Source organism: Hemitrygon akajei, chromosome 16 (genome assembly GCF_048418815.1).
Source record: "Hemitrygon akajei chromosome 16, sHemAka1.3, whole genome shotgun sequence".
In the NCBI taxonomy this organism is placed as follows: domain Eukaryota; kingdom Metazoa; phylum Chordata; class Chondrichthyes; order Myliobatiformes; family Dasyatidae; genus Hemitrygon; species Hemitrygon akajei.
The window spans coordinates 54058138-54074907 of record NC_133139.1 but is presented as its reverse complement, the minus strand read 5'-3'; the positions used below and the strand labels follow the sequence as shown (position 1 = coordinate 54074907).

The 16770-nt window shown below is 37.9% G+C and overlaps 1 protein-coding gene across 8 annotated transcripts in view; it reads left to right on the top strand.

The window, feature by feature from the left end:
- The window catches only part of LOC140740058 (polypyrimidine tract-binding protein 1-like), a 35343-nt gene extending 21017 nt beyond the window's left edge, over nt 1-14326 (top strand). For 3 of the 8 annotated variants that reach the window (XM_073068905.1, XM_073068897.1, XM_073068904.1), the window contains 9 exons: nt 403-513; nt 780-972; nt 2621-2695; nt 5575-5726; nt 8653-8686; nt 9097-9189; nt 9930-10146; nt 11073-11150; nt 11240-14326. In XM_073068905.1, coding sequence (XP_072925006.1) covers nt 403-513; nt 780-972; nt 2621-2695; nt 5575-5726; nt 8653-8686; nt 9097-9189; nt 9930-10146; nt 11073-11150; nt 11240-11372 — 1086 coding nt within the window. In that variant the 3' untranslated portion in view covers nt 11373-14326. The remainder of the gene's footprint in view (nt 1-402; nt 514-779; nt 973-2620; nt 2696-5574; nt 5727-8652; nt 8687-9096; nt 9190-9929; nt 10147-11072; nt 11151-11239) is intronic. The other 5 variants (XM_073068899.1, XM_073068898.1, XM_073068903.1 and 2 more) reach the window with 3 other exon arrangements.
- Nucleotides 14327-16770: the final 2444 nt, after the last annotated feature.

Below are 16770 nucleotides of genomic sequence, written 5' to 3'. Positions count from 1 at the left end.
TGCTGGTATGTCTACAGTGCTTTGAAATGAATTTTGTAATTCACTGGTGTGTCTGCTTTTCTGTGCTTGTCTGCTGTCATATTTGTTGTGTTGATGAGGTAAAAATTGGTATTGAGAGTTCAGTGGAGCTTAATGCAATGTGCAACACAGTGGTACACGTGGTAAGAACCTTATGTAGCAAGGGCACAGGGTTAAAATAGCCATATTGGACCAACAATTGTCTTTTCATGAAATGTTTGATTTGATGACCCTTTCTTGTGTAAGTTTTGTATAAATACTTAATTATAAATTATATCTAAGGCGTATGGAGGGCTATGGTAGAGTAATAGTTTGGCATGGACTAGATGTGCCCAAAGTCCTGTTTCTGTGCTGTGGTACTCTGACTCTTTTCTTTGGTTGCAGATTTTTTCCAAGTTTGGTACTGTGTTAAAGATCATTACCTTCACAAAGAATAACCAGTTCCAGGCCTTGCTCCAATATGCTGATGGGTCCAGTGCACAACATGCTAAACTGGTACGTTGCAGTATATTCTAAAGAGCTAGAGGCAGTGAACTTGTAGTTTTACTTGGCCCTATTCTTGAGACCTCTCCCCATTGATTGCTTAATTGTTCATTATTCATGATAAAATCTGGTAGGGGTACAGTGCTTTGACTTTGAGGTCAAGTATATAGCATATCTCCTACCCACAAGGTAGTGAGCATTGAAACTAGCTGTACTCATTTATGTGTGTTTAGAATACATATTGTATCAGTAACTCCAGTGTGTACCTTTTCTGTTAGGCCTTGGATGGACAGAACATCTATAATGCCTGCTGCACTCTGCGCATTGACTTCTCTAAACTGACTAGCCTTAATGTTAAGTACAATAATGATAAAAGTAGAGACTACACACGTCCTGACTTGCCATCTGGTGACAGCCAACCTACCTTAGACCAAACCATGGCCGCTTTTGGTAAGGAAGCCTCCCTACTAGGTAAATACACCCTCTCTGAATCTTTTTAAGTATGTGTGAGTGTGACTGTTTCTATGCTAATATTTACATATTGGTGAGCCTTCTTCATTAATGGGTATTTGTAACCTGTTTTATTTTGTGGTGGGTGCTGTGCATAATTTAGAACTGTAATTTTAAAGTTTAAAATCTTTAGCTCTTAAATTAACTCAAGCATTTGGTCCAGTGGTGTAATTATGGTTCCTTAGAATTTCATGGTTAGAGGAAAAAGTTAGTTGTTGGCCTGCTTCTGAGGCCTAAGAATTGGTTGAACTAGACTCTAAAGGCATTAAGAGTTTAAAATCTATTCTAGTGCTTTTAATGAAATTGCTTAATCACTTTAGCCAAGTTCATTGAAAGCAGTTTCTGAAAGCTCTATTTGAGAGGTATTTTACATTGTCCTGCATTTAACTACTTTTGTTAAAGTTTGATTTTTAAAACTTAAACAGCAGTTATTGTAGCGACAATAGAGATTTGAAGGTTTATTTTAATTTTAAGGCTGTTAATAAATTATAACATAAAACTGGTTCAGGTAATTGGGTGTTTTCTTTGTTTACCAGAAAATCGAGCATCTGATTTCCCTCCCAGCTGCAGTTCTGTTATAGATGCAAAGCTTCCTGTTTATAGAATCAGAGCAGTATGGCATGGATACAGGTCCATCAGCAAAGTCAATAGTGACTGTAGTGCTCATCCAGCTAGTCCCAATTACCTGCATTTGGCCCATGTCTCTCTAAACACTGCCTCTTCATCTACCTATCCATGTCTTCTTTAATGGTACTATTGTATTTACCTCAACCACTTCCTCTGACAGCTTGTTCCATATACTCTCCACCCTGTCCCCGTCACCCTAAATCTATGCCTCCAGTTTTGACTAGTACCATCCACCTTATCTATGCCTCTCATCTTACACATCTACAAAGTCACTTCTCATTCTCTCACATTCCAAGGAATACAGATGTAACCTTGCCAACCTCTCTCTATAATGCAAGCCTTCTAGTCCTGGCAATGTCCTCTTATATCATTTATGCACTTTTTCCAGTTTGATCACGTCCTTGACCATCCAGATGCTGTTGGACCTGTGGTGTTCTTCCAGCAGTTTTTTTTTTGCTTAAGTGTAGAAATGTGTTAATCATTGTTTCATAGAAGCTAGTGATTTCCAGAGTGATGTATAACTGTTAACTGGGTGTTTCATTGATCAATTGCAAACTGGAGCATAATCCAGCTGGTCCTGAAGTTGTCTCAAATACTTCATAAAACAATGAAATAACTCACTATACTTTTTTCCTTTTTGCAGTTGAGAGTTTTCCTTGCTTACAACTTGTATATTAAATTTTCCTCCAGTGTTTAATGTGACAGTTACTTGTATGGATTTAATCCTGAAGGCTCTCCTGAAAATTTTCCCCTCGTTTAAATTTAACTCTTGATAGATTTCACACTGAAACTCCCATTTTGGTTGCGGTTGAGAATGCTTGTTTCTTTATAGAGGTTCTGGAAAGATGGCTGCTTGGTGACTTAATTTATTTGATAGAATCCCAATGTTTCTGAAACATTAAACAGGAGGTAACGGAAAGGGGTGGATTGTAAAAACCATTATTTTACTAGAAGTGCTCATGCAGGCTTGCTTTCTTACCAGGTGCACCAGGTATCATCTCCTCGCCTTATGGAGGTGGAACTGGTTTTCCTCCTGGTATTGCCTTCCAGCAAGCCGGTGAGTTGGTAACTTAGGAATTTTATCTCCAAGCTTACTGCATGCCAAACTTTTTGTATTTGGAACTGGAACTATGAATGACCAGGCAGGTTTTGGAACAAAGCCAAGAGCAGGAGTGACCAAGTCCACTCTTAAGCTCTGCTTTTCATTATCTGACATTTTGATTCCAATAACCAAGAATTTCTCATTCTGAGATGTACCTGACTAAAGCAGGTGTTTTAATAGTAAATTATCAGTATGTTAAACAGTAAATATCCATTCTACTTAATCTGATAAAATATCTATTCTCTACCAGATTAGGTTCCCTTCAAACTTACTGAATTATCTCCTCTCGCCCTCCTGTTTAATTGAGAACAACTCTAGCTTATTGAATTGCTAGGTTCCTTTGTTCCTCCCCATCATTTGGCAGCCTGTTGTTTAATGCGTATTCCTTTGCCTTGCTGCATTGTTCCACTCTTGTGCTTCTATTTTTTTTTATTTTTCAGCCCAACAAACTGAGCCATCTCTGATTGAACATTACCAGTTTTTTTCTGTTGTCTGTATTTTTTCACAGCTGTCCTTCTGCTTCCACCTGCCGAAGCAAATTTAAATACAGTTTGCCACTCTATTGGCCAGTCTCCCATTTTGGATTTTGCTAAAACCTGTGTGGACTGCAATTCTCCCTTATTAACTTCTGGAACCTTTTACAGAAGTTATTCAAATGTAGATATACACTCATTGCATATCCATGCTGTTACTGATTGATCTTCTAAGCCTGGGGTCCTCAGACCCCTCAGTTACTGGTGGGGGTCCATAGCATTAAAGAAAAAGGTTAGGAAACCCTGTTTTAAACAAAGAATTAGATTTGATTATAATCATTTTCCCACCACCTAATTAATTAGTTGACTCCTTTTACCCCTGGTACTAAGTCCTCCAGTCTTGACATTCTTGTAGTCAGGACCATCAGAATTAAGAGCCCAGGGTATATTTGCTCTGGACTTACACTTTCACATGGAACTAATTTTGCAGTACCTCACCCTATCCAGTCTGTTGTTTCAAACAATATTGGCTTAGTTATCCTCCGTCTGTACTTCAAACATATTTATTTTTTTATTTTACTCAATTTTATTTCATATTTATCTGCTTTTCAGTTTCCTCTTCAAATTCAAGCTCAGTGGTTTAAAAAATACTGTTATGTCCAACTTCGTGCCTTTTACTTCTATTTTTAACCTTTGAATACAGTTATGAAAAGGAAATGTCTATCAGCACTCTAGTGATGCACTTTCCAGGAGCCCAACTTTGCTTCTTAAAACTAAATCCAGGATTTTCTTCTTCCCTCTGTACCACTTCCGTGTTGTTGGGTTTGCTGTATCCTGAATAAAATTCTTCCAGCTACAGTTTAGGAATTCTGTACCCCAGTTCTGTATCTTATGTTGCTTTTTGTAGCTGCACTAAAGAAATTTACTTGCGGCTCTGAATTGTACTGCGCTGAAACCGACCTTTAGCCCACTGTGTCTGTGCTAACCATCACATACTATTGTCGTTTTCCAACATGATCTGCAGCTAACTACCCATAGCATTTTAAGTGGTGATCTAAATACCATATTAATGTTGTAAGTGTATCTCACTGGTACCTCAGGCAGTTCATTTTGGAATATTCCTTTGATCTTCAGCTTCCCTGCTAATTTGTTGGTTCATTGCAGTGCATCCTTTTAACACAGCACAGAAGCATGCCCTTTTGCCTACACAATGTCTATATTCTTCCATTGTCTATACTTTCTTCATGTGCCTGTTTAAGAGCTTTTTAAAACACCTCTGATGTTTGATTTCACTGCCACCTTTGACAGCACATTCCTTGGCATCCACCACTCTGCAGTGTAACTTCTAGACTCTTTTTAACTTGGTGCCTAATAAAGGCAAACATGCCATCTTAATTGATTTGATATGCCATATCTGTGGTTTGTTTCTTTAACCTATATCATCCTTGCCTCTTCATCCTTCATCCCCTTCTCTATCTCATTTGAAAACCTTGTGAGCAAGAATATTAATTTCCGCAGATGCTGCCTGGCCTGTTGAGTTCCTCCAGCACTTTGTGTGTTGCTTTGTAAGCAGGAATGTTAGGTTTCATTCCTGGAAGGTTAGCATGTTTCCATTGACTTGTTGAATACTCCTTGAATGCTGGAGTGAATGAAGAGTCAAGTTGGACCTTTTTATAGCTACATAGCTACTTTAAATTTACATTTGTCTTTTATCTCCATATTTTGCATTAACTCCACTGCTGATTGTTTTAAAGTACAAATTTATACCCATTTATTTCTGTATTTAAATATAGTTAGAAGTTGCTGCGAACTTCCCAAGGTACCTGTCTGATCACCATCTACTAAGTCTCTTTGCCAGTGCACTCTTTTGCTATGATACAATGTAGCTAGTTTGGAACAATTTTGTTTATATTGCTTATTTTTTGACAACTTAATGGACTACCACAACATTTTAATTTTAATCGGAAAATGAATGTGGATCAGAGTTCAGGTTCCAAGTTTGCTTGTCATTTAAAGGCATGGTGTGGGATAACTGGATGTGATAAATGGTTATCTACTGCTCTTGGGTGGCTTCTTTACTTAATTTTCAAGTCTCGGATATAACAGCAATTTCTTTCCCTCCCTAAATGTGTTTCATGCTGGTTGGTGTATAATAATGGATTTACATAACAAAGTTTTGCCATCTGTTTCCTCTTACAGCAGACAAGATTGCATGTCCGAAGTAAACGGGCTTGAGCAGTGTATTTTCTGTCAATGCACTGCATTGAGTTTGGGTACTCGCATTGTGTATGCCAATGATGTTTAATCATTGGGCTATTTTAAATACATTTTATGTAATAATTTCAGTGTCTTGTTTAATAGGTTTGTCTGTCCCAGGGGTTCATGGGGCCTTGGCTCCACTTGGCATGCCGTCAGCAGCTGCTGCTGCAGCAGCCGCAGCAAGTCGTATGGGAATTCCAGGCTTTGCCTCAGCAGCCAATGCTGTCCTGCTGGTTAGCAATCTGAATCCTGAGGTTAGTGTCATGTCAACAAGTTTCTCTGCTTTTTTTTTTACTTTGTTTTGTTTCTGTTAACTAGCTGAAACTAGTTCTCATTCAAGGGTCAAATGAAGAAATTGAACTTTCACAAGGTAGTTTGCTGTCCTTCAAATTAAATTGCTTGAAAACATCCTTTTATTTTGACCAAATTTGCCTTCAGTCTTAGTTTTGCATTTAAATTTCAGTGGGGATTTTTATTAGGAAATGTGCTTTGAGCAATCAGTACCTCACCCCCATCCCTTTTTATCATACTGTTCCCCCACACATTGCTTCATTTGAGATATTGCTAATTTGTTTTATTCCTGTTTCAACAACTTGTAGTCTTTTGCTCAGCTACTCTAGCTTCCACTGTTTTTGGTTTACAGGTACAAATGCTCTCCCTTGTCCCGTTGGGAAATGTGGTTAATCCCCCAACTTCTGTAATATGGTCCTAGAGCCTTGTTATGGTCTCCTGTGTAAGATAGCTGCTGCTCAGCTAGACATTCTGGAGTGACTTGGCATGATGTAATCTAACACTGTGTTTTTGATTTCAGAAGAAACTTGTAGGAAAGTTATCGGATTGTAACAAAGCTATGGTTTGAGTTCTCTGTACATTCTTGGCTGAACAGTGTTGAATCTAATCTCTGCATGTTTTGTTTTAATGTAACTTTCCACTGTTTTGACCTGTTTGTTTCTCTGGCTGGCGCATCACAATTCCTCATTAAGCTTCCTGGCATTTCTACATTTAGAGGGTGAAGGCACGTTCTGATCTGGTACTGAGATCATACCTTAAAGGAGACTTGCATTGCATGTCAGTGCAGTAAATTTCAACAGACTAATTGAGAGCAGTTCATGTCTGTACATTTTCCAATTTGGCTTAGTCCATTAGTAAGTGTATAGGACCTGACTTGGCATTCTACCCAAAGCTCATTGCTGATTGCTAGCACAGGTCTTCTGGGCTTAACCAAAAGATTCCAGAGTTGAGTCCCTTCCCCAGATGTGCTATCTACCAAAGAAAGGGTAGTAGTTTATAAATTAATGGCATTCAATTTTTTCCTTTTTTTCCTGAACACTGGGGAAACTGAACACAATTTAAATAAATGTCTGTTCACAGCTTTTAGCACAACTTACACAGGTAGGTATTGCATACAAAATCCATGGAAGTTTGGCTCCCTGAATGGATGCCATGGGTGGGCCCAAAGCAGAGGGTAGTTGTCTAAAGACCTGTCAAGTCAGCAGGAGTTCCTCCAAGGTTTGTCTCTGAAAGCCACTAGTTCTGATCAGAAACGCTGCTTTCACCTTGAAGATCTGATTCACTGGGATATTTGTTCTTAACTTGTCTCACTTGCCATTGACCAATAATGGTTATTTTTGCTGCAGTTGTTCCAGAACTACAGATTTATGTAGTTGAAGTGTTCCTTGAAATATATAGTGTGTTCGTGTTGTGTAAGCCCTGTAGTTTTGTTTGATAGTCATAACAGTTATCAAATTCCTTTACATACTTTAGCCATTTTCTCTCAGTTGACCCTATAACCTTAGTATAGCATGGTGTTTCAAATGCTCATTTAAGTGTACAAATTCAGTAGCCCTTCACAATGTGTTACAGATTTCAAGCACTCCCGGGTTAAGTTTAAGCTTCCCGTTTAGTTCAGGTTTACGTTTCTGGTTATAGACACCCCTGCTAAGGTGAAAAGTTTCCTTTTTGTATTCCTCTGACTGGCCGCCTTTATTTTCCTGCATGCCAAGAAAAACAAATCAGGAACTCTGTCCCCTTCACTAACCTGGTTGAAATGTTTATAACAATTTTGTCAATGTTTTCGTCTTCATGGAATAGTATTGGGTGGGCATTTCAGATGACGGATGTTTTCCACTTTTTTTTCCCATTTAGTTTCTTTCATTTCAATTTACTGGGCTTTATTTGGCCCATGGAGGCCCGTGCTGGCTCTTTGTAGGCCAATCCAGTTAGTTGCTGTGTTTTCCCTTCAGTTTGAGACAACAGTCTTAAGTAAAAGTAAATTCCTGTGGTATTCCTTCCTGCTTCTCTCAATGTTCCCAATGACATTCTCCACCTGTCCCAAAGGATATTACTAATTTTTAGCCCATATTTGGAGAAAAGCTAACCTATGACATTTTGGGAGGTTGTACTTGTATATTGCTAAGTGATTTGAGTTACAAAATGTCTATAAAGCAGTTTGAAAGTTCTGCAAAGTGTTTGGGTAAGCATTGACTGCCATTGTATTTTATGGAAGTGGGGCATTAAGTAGAATTTCATATGAGTCTTGATTAAATTCAGCCCCAAGATGATATGTTGGAACCTGTATTTTTTTCTTAATGGACCAGAGTATTTATAAATTTGGTATCTTGCTTTTAAACTGCTTTTCAACTGAATGTAGTGTTTTCTTAGTAATCCTTCGTCATTCAGAAGTGTTGTTGAGATTCAGTACTCTGCAGCTGTGAATATTATTATTTTAAATGGCTTTAGATTGTGAAATAATCTCCTTAATTTTTTTATTTAGTCTTTTCCTTTAGCATGCATTCCTCTTGCGTGAAGTAATAAGCTTTTAATTTTGTTGAAATAATGGGAAAGAATTCATTTATCAACCAGATGGAACACTACATTTCTCATGAGTACTGACCTGTTTTATGCTACTTTTTTCTTTCCTTCCCTTCCCCATCCCGTTCTCCCTCCCCTGCCCTTGATATGGATTCCTTTGTGAACTGACTGCACGGTCCCCATGCTTCCTGTGTTTCAACAATGCTCTTCGGACCAAACTGCCCCTCAATTAACCATCTTGAACCATGAACCAATTCACCATTCTGTGGGAACCACTCTTCGTTGTGGATGATTCGTTCCATCTTCGTTCTCCTTCGATTCCTTTCCTCTTCCTGTCTTCCGCTGCCTTGCTCTGCTGTCCTTCTAAAGAGAGTTACGCCCCAATGCCTCTTTATTCTTTTCGGTATGTTATTGTTAGCACTTTATTATGTTTCAGTATTTCTTGTTTAAAACTTTTATATTTGAAGTTTGTGGTTTGCTATTTCAATGCATAATTTCAGTTGAGCTATAATTTTGACAGTTTGATTCTTTGATTTGCATATAATGCTCAGTAATGCATGTTTTGGTGCTTTGCATGCCTTTGTAATCATAACTTGTAGATGAAATAAATTTCTGTGACATTAATAATTTAGTTTGACACTAAATTTCATACTTTTGAGTGCTATGAAAATCATAGCAATCCAAGTTCTGAATTTTGCTAACTGGGGGAAAAAAATGAATAATTGAATTTTGAAAAGCTGGTTGTAATTGACTTAAACTCGGTTAATGGAAGTCATTAGTGTCCCCTGCTAACTTTCCTTGTCCTTGGTTAAGGAGTGTATGGTGATGTGCAGCGTGTGAAGATACTCTTCAACAAGAAAGAAAATGCCTTGGTTCAAATGTTTGACTGTACTCAAGCACAGCTGGGTAAGTCTTCAAGTACCACCTTGAACTAAAAAGTATTTTAATTCGTTTTTCTGCACATTCGTGGGATAAAAATTGAATCACTGGAGAGTGTCTGAATTGTTTTGTTCTAATTCCTACTCTCTAGGCCCATAGAAGATATCAAGTCATAACTATAGTCCACTTCTCCTTTTATTTTTAACGAGATCCAGGGGCTCAAGTGAATATGAGTAGTGAACTCCTTGTACCATGTGTTCTTTTACCTCAGCAATTCCTTTACACTGACTGATTCCCATACTATCCAAAAGATCTGATTGCTGTGATGAATTTACCTATCTTATTAACTCCAATAGTCCAATTGGGAAGAGAATTCCAAAGATTTTGCTAACCTCCAATGGAAAAATTTCTCCCGCTTTAGTCAAATCTCTTTTGAAACTGTTAAATAAAATGTGAGGCTTGCTCAATCTGTAGGCAAAGAGATGGAGCTAATGTCTCATTCTTCAGTCTGGATGTTCTGCCAATCTTGTAAATTTTATTTTACTTCAATTGCAGGTCATTGGCTGGCTCCATTAGTCTCATTACCCCTCCTTGTGTGTGTTATATACCTGAGTTCCTTCAAAGATTCCAGCATATTACCTACTAATACCAGGCTAATGAGGTTCTTGTTCTGTTTTTCTCTCCCTTTATTTGGTCCATTCTAACCCAGATGTGCTGCTATCATTTGTGTCCAAATTGTGAGTTTATTTGATTGGTCTTTTCTCTAGCTATGAGCCACTTAAATGGTCAAAGGCTTCACGGGAAGGCAATGCGTGTAACTATGTCCAAACACCAGACTGTACAGCTTCCTCGTGAGGGCCAGGAGGACCAGGGACTGACTAAGGATTACAGCAGCTCGCCTCTTCATCGTTTCAAGAAACCTGGATCAAAAAATTTCCAGAACATCTTCCCTCCTTCTGCCACTCTTCATCTCTCCAATATCCCGTAAGTGTGATCATTTTCTGAATTAGTATTGAATGTTTCTGATCAATTGTTCGTAATGTGTAATTATGACTTCTGACTAGTATTGAAAAATAATCAATTTCCAGAATTCTTTTTAAGTGTTTTTTTTAAAAAAATGTCCTTGATTCATCTAAGCAGAGCTAAGTGTAAATGCTATAGTGGTGTCTTGAGCATAAACACGTCACATAATCACAGGTTACTGCATAGATGGAAGCTACTTGGTGCATTAAGTCCATGCTGGATCTATGTAAGTGCCTGTCTTATTTGGAAAAATAAACCAACTAAAATTTATCTGCATATCTTCATAGCAAATTAAGTCTACAATATGGTTTCCATAGCTTTTGGACTTCGGTTTCTGTCAGCCTTGAATACTTGAGTAGGCCAGTTTGTACTTCGAGCTGTCTGACACATTGACCTGTATGGTTAATAACAGTCAGTGCTATTGCTGTGAGCTCATAGCTTGTGCTTTGGCTGTACCTTACTCCCTTCTGTCCCTTCTGTTTGTGGCAGCCTGTACATGGATCTTGTGCTATTCTGTCCCCATTGATTTCCCAGAAGGCCCAAGTGGATATGGTTCGTCTTTTATGCAGGGTTTTATACACCAGTCGTGCATACATCATGCTTGGGCATTATAACACTGACAGTTTATTCACATCAAAGTCCCACATGCAACAATTGGATGCAACTCCTGGTGAATAGTGATAGGGATAAATATTGACTGGGATTGGCTCTTACAGTGCAATGCATCAATCAAGGCATACTGTTTAAATCTAGCACAGGGAATAGTTGGATCTCCACCTTGGTTGTTTGGCACCTGTTTTGGAGCAACATTGCTTGGGCTTGGCTGGTGAAATGTGTTGATTGAATTGATAATAATTCACTATCAATGGGATTCTCATTTCTTTCAGACCTTCAGTTACTGAAGAGGATCTAAAGATGCTCTTCTCAACCACAACAGGCATGGTTAAAGCATTCAAGTTCTTCCAGTAAGTCATGTTTTCTTATTCAGTTTTTCATTGAACTTTGTGGGTTTTAACTGTGGCATTGTTGAAAATTTGTTTATTTGTACTTTTAGGAAGGATCGCAAGATGGCTCTCATCCAGATGAGTTCAGTGGAAGAGGCAATCCAAGCCCTTATTGATCTTCATAATCATGATCTTGGGGAAAATCACCATCTCAGAGTTTCTTTCTCCAAGTCAACTATTTGAAGTTTTGACATGGATTTCCAGCCATTTCCTGGAGTCCAGTTTGGCCAATGGGCACAATGATTCTTTTTATTCCAGAGACACCACTAAACCTCAGAGCAGCTGCAGAGCTGAAAAATTACCCAAAAGTGACCACAGTTCTTTATTTTTGAGAAAAGTTTGCAAGTTTGCTGCAATGACATCCTATCTTTTTAGGTAGCAGTGCTGCCAGTCCCAGTTAGTTTATCACCAATTGGCTTATGCTAATATTACACTTTACCATTTGAAATTCTTCCAAAAGTTTACAAAATGCAAATATATCTCTTTTGGATTACCCAATGCTGCACCTAATTTCAGGTTGTATAATACACCTTTTTGAATTTTTTTTTAAAATCACCCTCACCCCTTTCCCTTTGGGTATCCATACCACTATAATACAGAAGTGTGGATAATTTAAGCATATTTTCATTTAAATAATTACTCTGTGCCTTAATGTCTTAATGAAACATGGGCCATCTTAAAATTGATTCTGTTTCTGGTTGTATGTTTTAGAGTTTGTACAAGCAATGTTTGCTGCTTGTTTACTCTCAAATGTTGCCGTTATTCAAATGACGGGAAGGTGGGAAGGGTCATAGGTTTGAATTAGCCTTAAATTGACCATTGTATCCAAAGTTTGCTGTCGTCTATCCATCCAACTCAAGTGTGTTGTGTACGTTTAATTGAAGCAGTGCTGTTATGAGAATTGCTACAGGCAGCTTTATTTCTGAACCAGCAAGAATTTTTGTTCAGAAATATTTTCAGTTGAGGCTGTCTGTTTTTTGAAAATAATTTTCTGTATACGTTCTATTGGATTTCACTGAATGAGCTGGTAGATTAAAGGCACACTAAGTAATTGGATGGATATTAATATTATGCATTTTTTAGGAAAAGGCAGCTATTTGGCAATCCCACATCTCCAGACCCCATCTAGCCGTGTTAAGCTGTAGCCTCCATACAGAAGATCTTGATTATGTTAATAATCCTAGCTATTGGTGACCTTCCTGGAGGAAATTGTACTATCCTGCTTTGCAAAGAAAAATGCCCACCTCATAACCTGGAACAGTCCCAATATTGAATGGTCTAAACTTGTTGCCTTCTATATTCAGTATCTATCTGTATTTTATAGTTGGGGTGTGTTTTATTATCTTAATCCATAGAATGTGTATTTTCTACCTTGTATCTTAGATTTTTTTTTATTTTAATCATTTTTGAGCTGAAGTTTCTGCTCTTCACACCTCCATTAAGTGAGCAAACCTAGTGTGATGTCAGTTTTCTGCAGTGTGCACTGGCACCTGCTAATTCATTTGAGAACTGCTGAAATGCTGACATTGGTGTGCAGTTTTTTAGTTGTATTTGGTAAACTGCTTTCATTTTATTTTTTGCTCTTGTTCGATAAATCTGTCTTTTTGCTACCCAATATTTCATTCCATTTTTATCCTGCATAGTTCCCTTATGCATGAATACAGCGTTGTTAAAGAGGGTCCTATTACTGGCTGTTCACTATAGTACTTGAGTCTGCTGATGCAGAAACTGGATGTTGGCCTCCTTGGGCATTGGTTTTGACTTCATACTGTTGTTGTGCACTTCAATACTTTTGAGTACAATCAGACACTTGTTACCCATTATTTCCTTTAGGTTGCTAGCAAAGTACAGCAGGTGGGAGGGCTACTGGTCCTCCTCTACGGTAAAATGGGATAGATACGTAGATTTTCCACCAAATAACTGGTAGTCTCCCTCTGAGTTGTCAAACTGTTGGCAAGATTTTGACTTGTTGAGATCCATTTTACAAATCTGGTTTAGTTTGACCTGGGAATTGCAGAACTGTAAGGTTGAATTGGTGAGCCTTGTCATGGCAATGCTACCACATTGAAGTGTTATGACAATTTGCTGCAGTCTTTTTTTAAATTTTTGGACAGTTAAGGACTTTGCTTGCTTAACTTGGCATGACTTGTGGATTTTGTAGCATTTTCATGCCCTTTTTGGAATGTACTGAGTCCTAACTTTTATTGAAATGTTAGTGGTCTTTAATCATCCATTACTGAAAACGAGTTTCTTAGCACTTGGATTAAAATGATCTGTAATTGTTTTCCCATTGTCAAAGTGTAACTCTGCTTTTCCTTGTATTGGCAAAGTGAAAATATCAAATCCAAACATTCCATAATATGGGCAAAATGCTGGAGTCATATATTTGTGCTGTGGACTGATTGTGTGTATGAATGCTCATTAATGACCATATTCATCTTGTGCCTAAAACTATTAAATGAGCAATAGTTTACTTTAAGGAAAGATTGTTCAGTGAATGACATATGTCAGTGGATTTTTAGGGTTTTGTTTTCAGGGTTTCATGGACCAAAGTTGTTGTGCCTTCTGAAGTCTTAGTTCTTCACATTTTACAATTCCTCCTCTAGCCCTCGTATTATTGTAATACTGCATTGTGCACCTAGGATGGTGGCTGTATGTTTAGTGGATTCAATCTTTGTTACTGGTTTTTTTATGCTGTTTACTTGATGTATGCAGCTTTCAGACAAAAATACACCGCCACTGTTTTTGTCTTTCTTTAAAGAAATATTCCCTCTTTTCAGCTGTAAAGAATGTTTGAAAAAGGTGTAAATATTCATACTTTTTTACCTAGAGAGGCTAAGGGGAACAAAACCGGTTTTTATATGGAAGCATTGTCTTGTATATTTTGATTAAAAGAAACAGCTGTCAGGTTTCATATGTAAAAGGGTTTTTCAGAAAACAATTCCTCTTCTATTGAGAAGAAATGTTTGTAATGCAAAGAAAATTAAAATAATTTTCTAATGAATTTGTAGCTGTATGAATGCATTCACCAATGTACACTGTTTCAGATTATGCAATTTTCTTTTACTACCGTCAACAGCTCTGGCCAATGTAGTACTTGCTTCTTCAATAAACTGCTTCATTCTTTATTTTTCTGACTTTTTTGTGTCTGGTTGCTATTCCTTTATCTAAATGTTTCAGCTCATCTTGTTTTGTAACTGTCATCACAGCTACTAAGGGCTTATTTTAACTGCCTCAGTATGCGGGAAAATTGCATTGCTGTTTCCGTGTGAGCAGTTTTCTGTTTTCACTTAATTGCATCTTTGTTACATTTTAATTCGTGTTCTACTTGTCCTAAAGTCACAGTGCTGTTTAAAACAAGAACTTCTCTTTTCCCTTCCTCCCTTAGTACAACTCTGTACAAATGCCCCTTGTCCTACACATACACACCTTGCTGGCCAGTTCAGTGTAAAGTGTTTCTGGCTGCTTGATGGTGAATATCTGGCTGTAACTTAGCCTAATTTTTAGAATTATATACACAGTTAGAACAGATTGTTGTTCTTGGCGCCATTCTACGGTTTGGGTTGTAACACTTTTGCATCTCCTTTCAGGGGTTCCCCAACTGGAATGTGCCAATTGGAGTGCAGCAGTATCTTGCACAGTCTACTTATGCACCTTGTGTCTAATATTTTGTCTGTAGCTTAGTTCCAAGGGTTGCGATTCCTGCTCTCCCTTAGTTGTGTATCCTGGGAAAATTATTCTTAAAAAGCCGTAACATCTAAACAAAAGACAGTGTGAGTATTGGAGCAGCATCCAATGGATTAGAAAATATCACCAGGCTGGCACTATAACCCTTCAGTGTTAGGCTGGGTTTACTGCTCACTGTTTTGCAATACTTTGTTAAAATGAGAGAGATTACTTCATGAGTAAATTTGATTTTAACACCCAGTACATGTCAGGAAAAGAATGTTAAGTGCACTACTGTCAAGTTCTGTCCTGTGACAATCCCGCCTCTATAATTGGCATTCTAAAGGTCCAGGTTTTGGCTGGAACAAATTACAAATCGCAGATAGGCGATTCTACAGATATTGGAAATGACAAGCCACACACACACACAGGAGGAATTCAACAGGTCAGGCAGCATCTGTGGAGGGGAGTAAACAATCAACATTCCCACGTGTGTGTGTTGCACAAATTACATATCATTTGGAAGCAGGTTGTTAAGCAGATGCTCACCATTCCGTTTCTTAGGATTCCTGATTTCTACCGGCAATTCATAAAAAAGCATGATACTAAATAACAACAGAGCAGCAAAGGTATTGTTGGTGTTCTGAATCAACTCATCTTGCTGTCCTCTTAATTTCTTGCCCATTCATCCTGTTCTGTCCATTTCAGCTTTGGGACCAATTGGTCCCACTTCCCATGTTTCACTATTGAACCTGATGCCAACATTCCTGGCAGTTAAAATGAAAGCCATTAATGATATTTTAGAACCCTCCTTACAGCATTTAAAAACAGAAAAATGCTGCAATAAGCCAGCAAACGAAGTGGTGTTTGTTTCAGGTTGAAAGCTTGATCAAAATTAAGAAATACACACAAGATAACCCACAGATACTGTATGCTTCCAGAATAATCTCTTATTTCAGATTTCCAGTATCTGCAGTTTTTAATCTTTAGCAGCGTATACCGCATTTCAATATGCAAAAGTTTTAAATTTCCCTTTCTTGATTAATTTTAAATCACCTGCTCTAGGTAATTGATTCCTTCCTTCATAGCCAGCTCCCAAGAGTTTTATTGATGCACAAAAGTATTTGTTAGGATTTGTTTTAAACCAGCAGTTTAATCAATTTGTCTAAGAGCAATTTATCATACAGTCGGCCCTTCTTATCCGCGGATTCCGTATGAGTGGATTCAACCAACCATGCATCGGGAAAAACCCGGAAGTTCTCTCAACAGCACTCGTTGCTTGAGTATGTACAGACTTTTTTCTTGTCATTATTCCCTAAACAATACAGTATAACAGCTATTTATGTTGCATTTACATTGTATTAGGTATTATAAGTAATCTAGAAATGACTTAAAAGTACAGGCAGTCCCCAGGTTATGAATGAGTGCTGTTCCCGAGTCCATCTTTAAATCGGATTTGAAGTCGGAACAGGCACATCCGCTATTATTTAGCATCAGTTAGTCAAACATTTTTCTTAGTATATAGTACATATTTTACCTTTCTATGCATATAAAACACTTAAGAAACATATGTATTTCAATAATTAAACCACTGCGTTGCTTAGTAATAATCGTAGCTTTCATCAGGGCAGGGCCTTTCACATGCTCCATTAAAATTGTTCTGATCATTGACTGACTGTAGCCTAACGCTTTTCCAATGACTGATGGCATTTCACCTCTTTCCAATCGCTTTATTACTTCCACCTTATTTTCAACTGCGATCGTGATTATTTTCGTGAACAGAAACGTTGCGGATTCAGATCTGCACCACCAGGTCCTAATGTCCACTGCACGAAGACATGTTAAATAAAGTCCGGGGTTCTGCTGGGTCCAAAAGACCACCGCAATTATACATGTTAAATAAGGGACTTGAGCA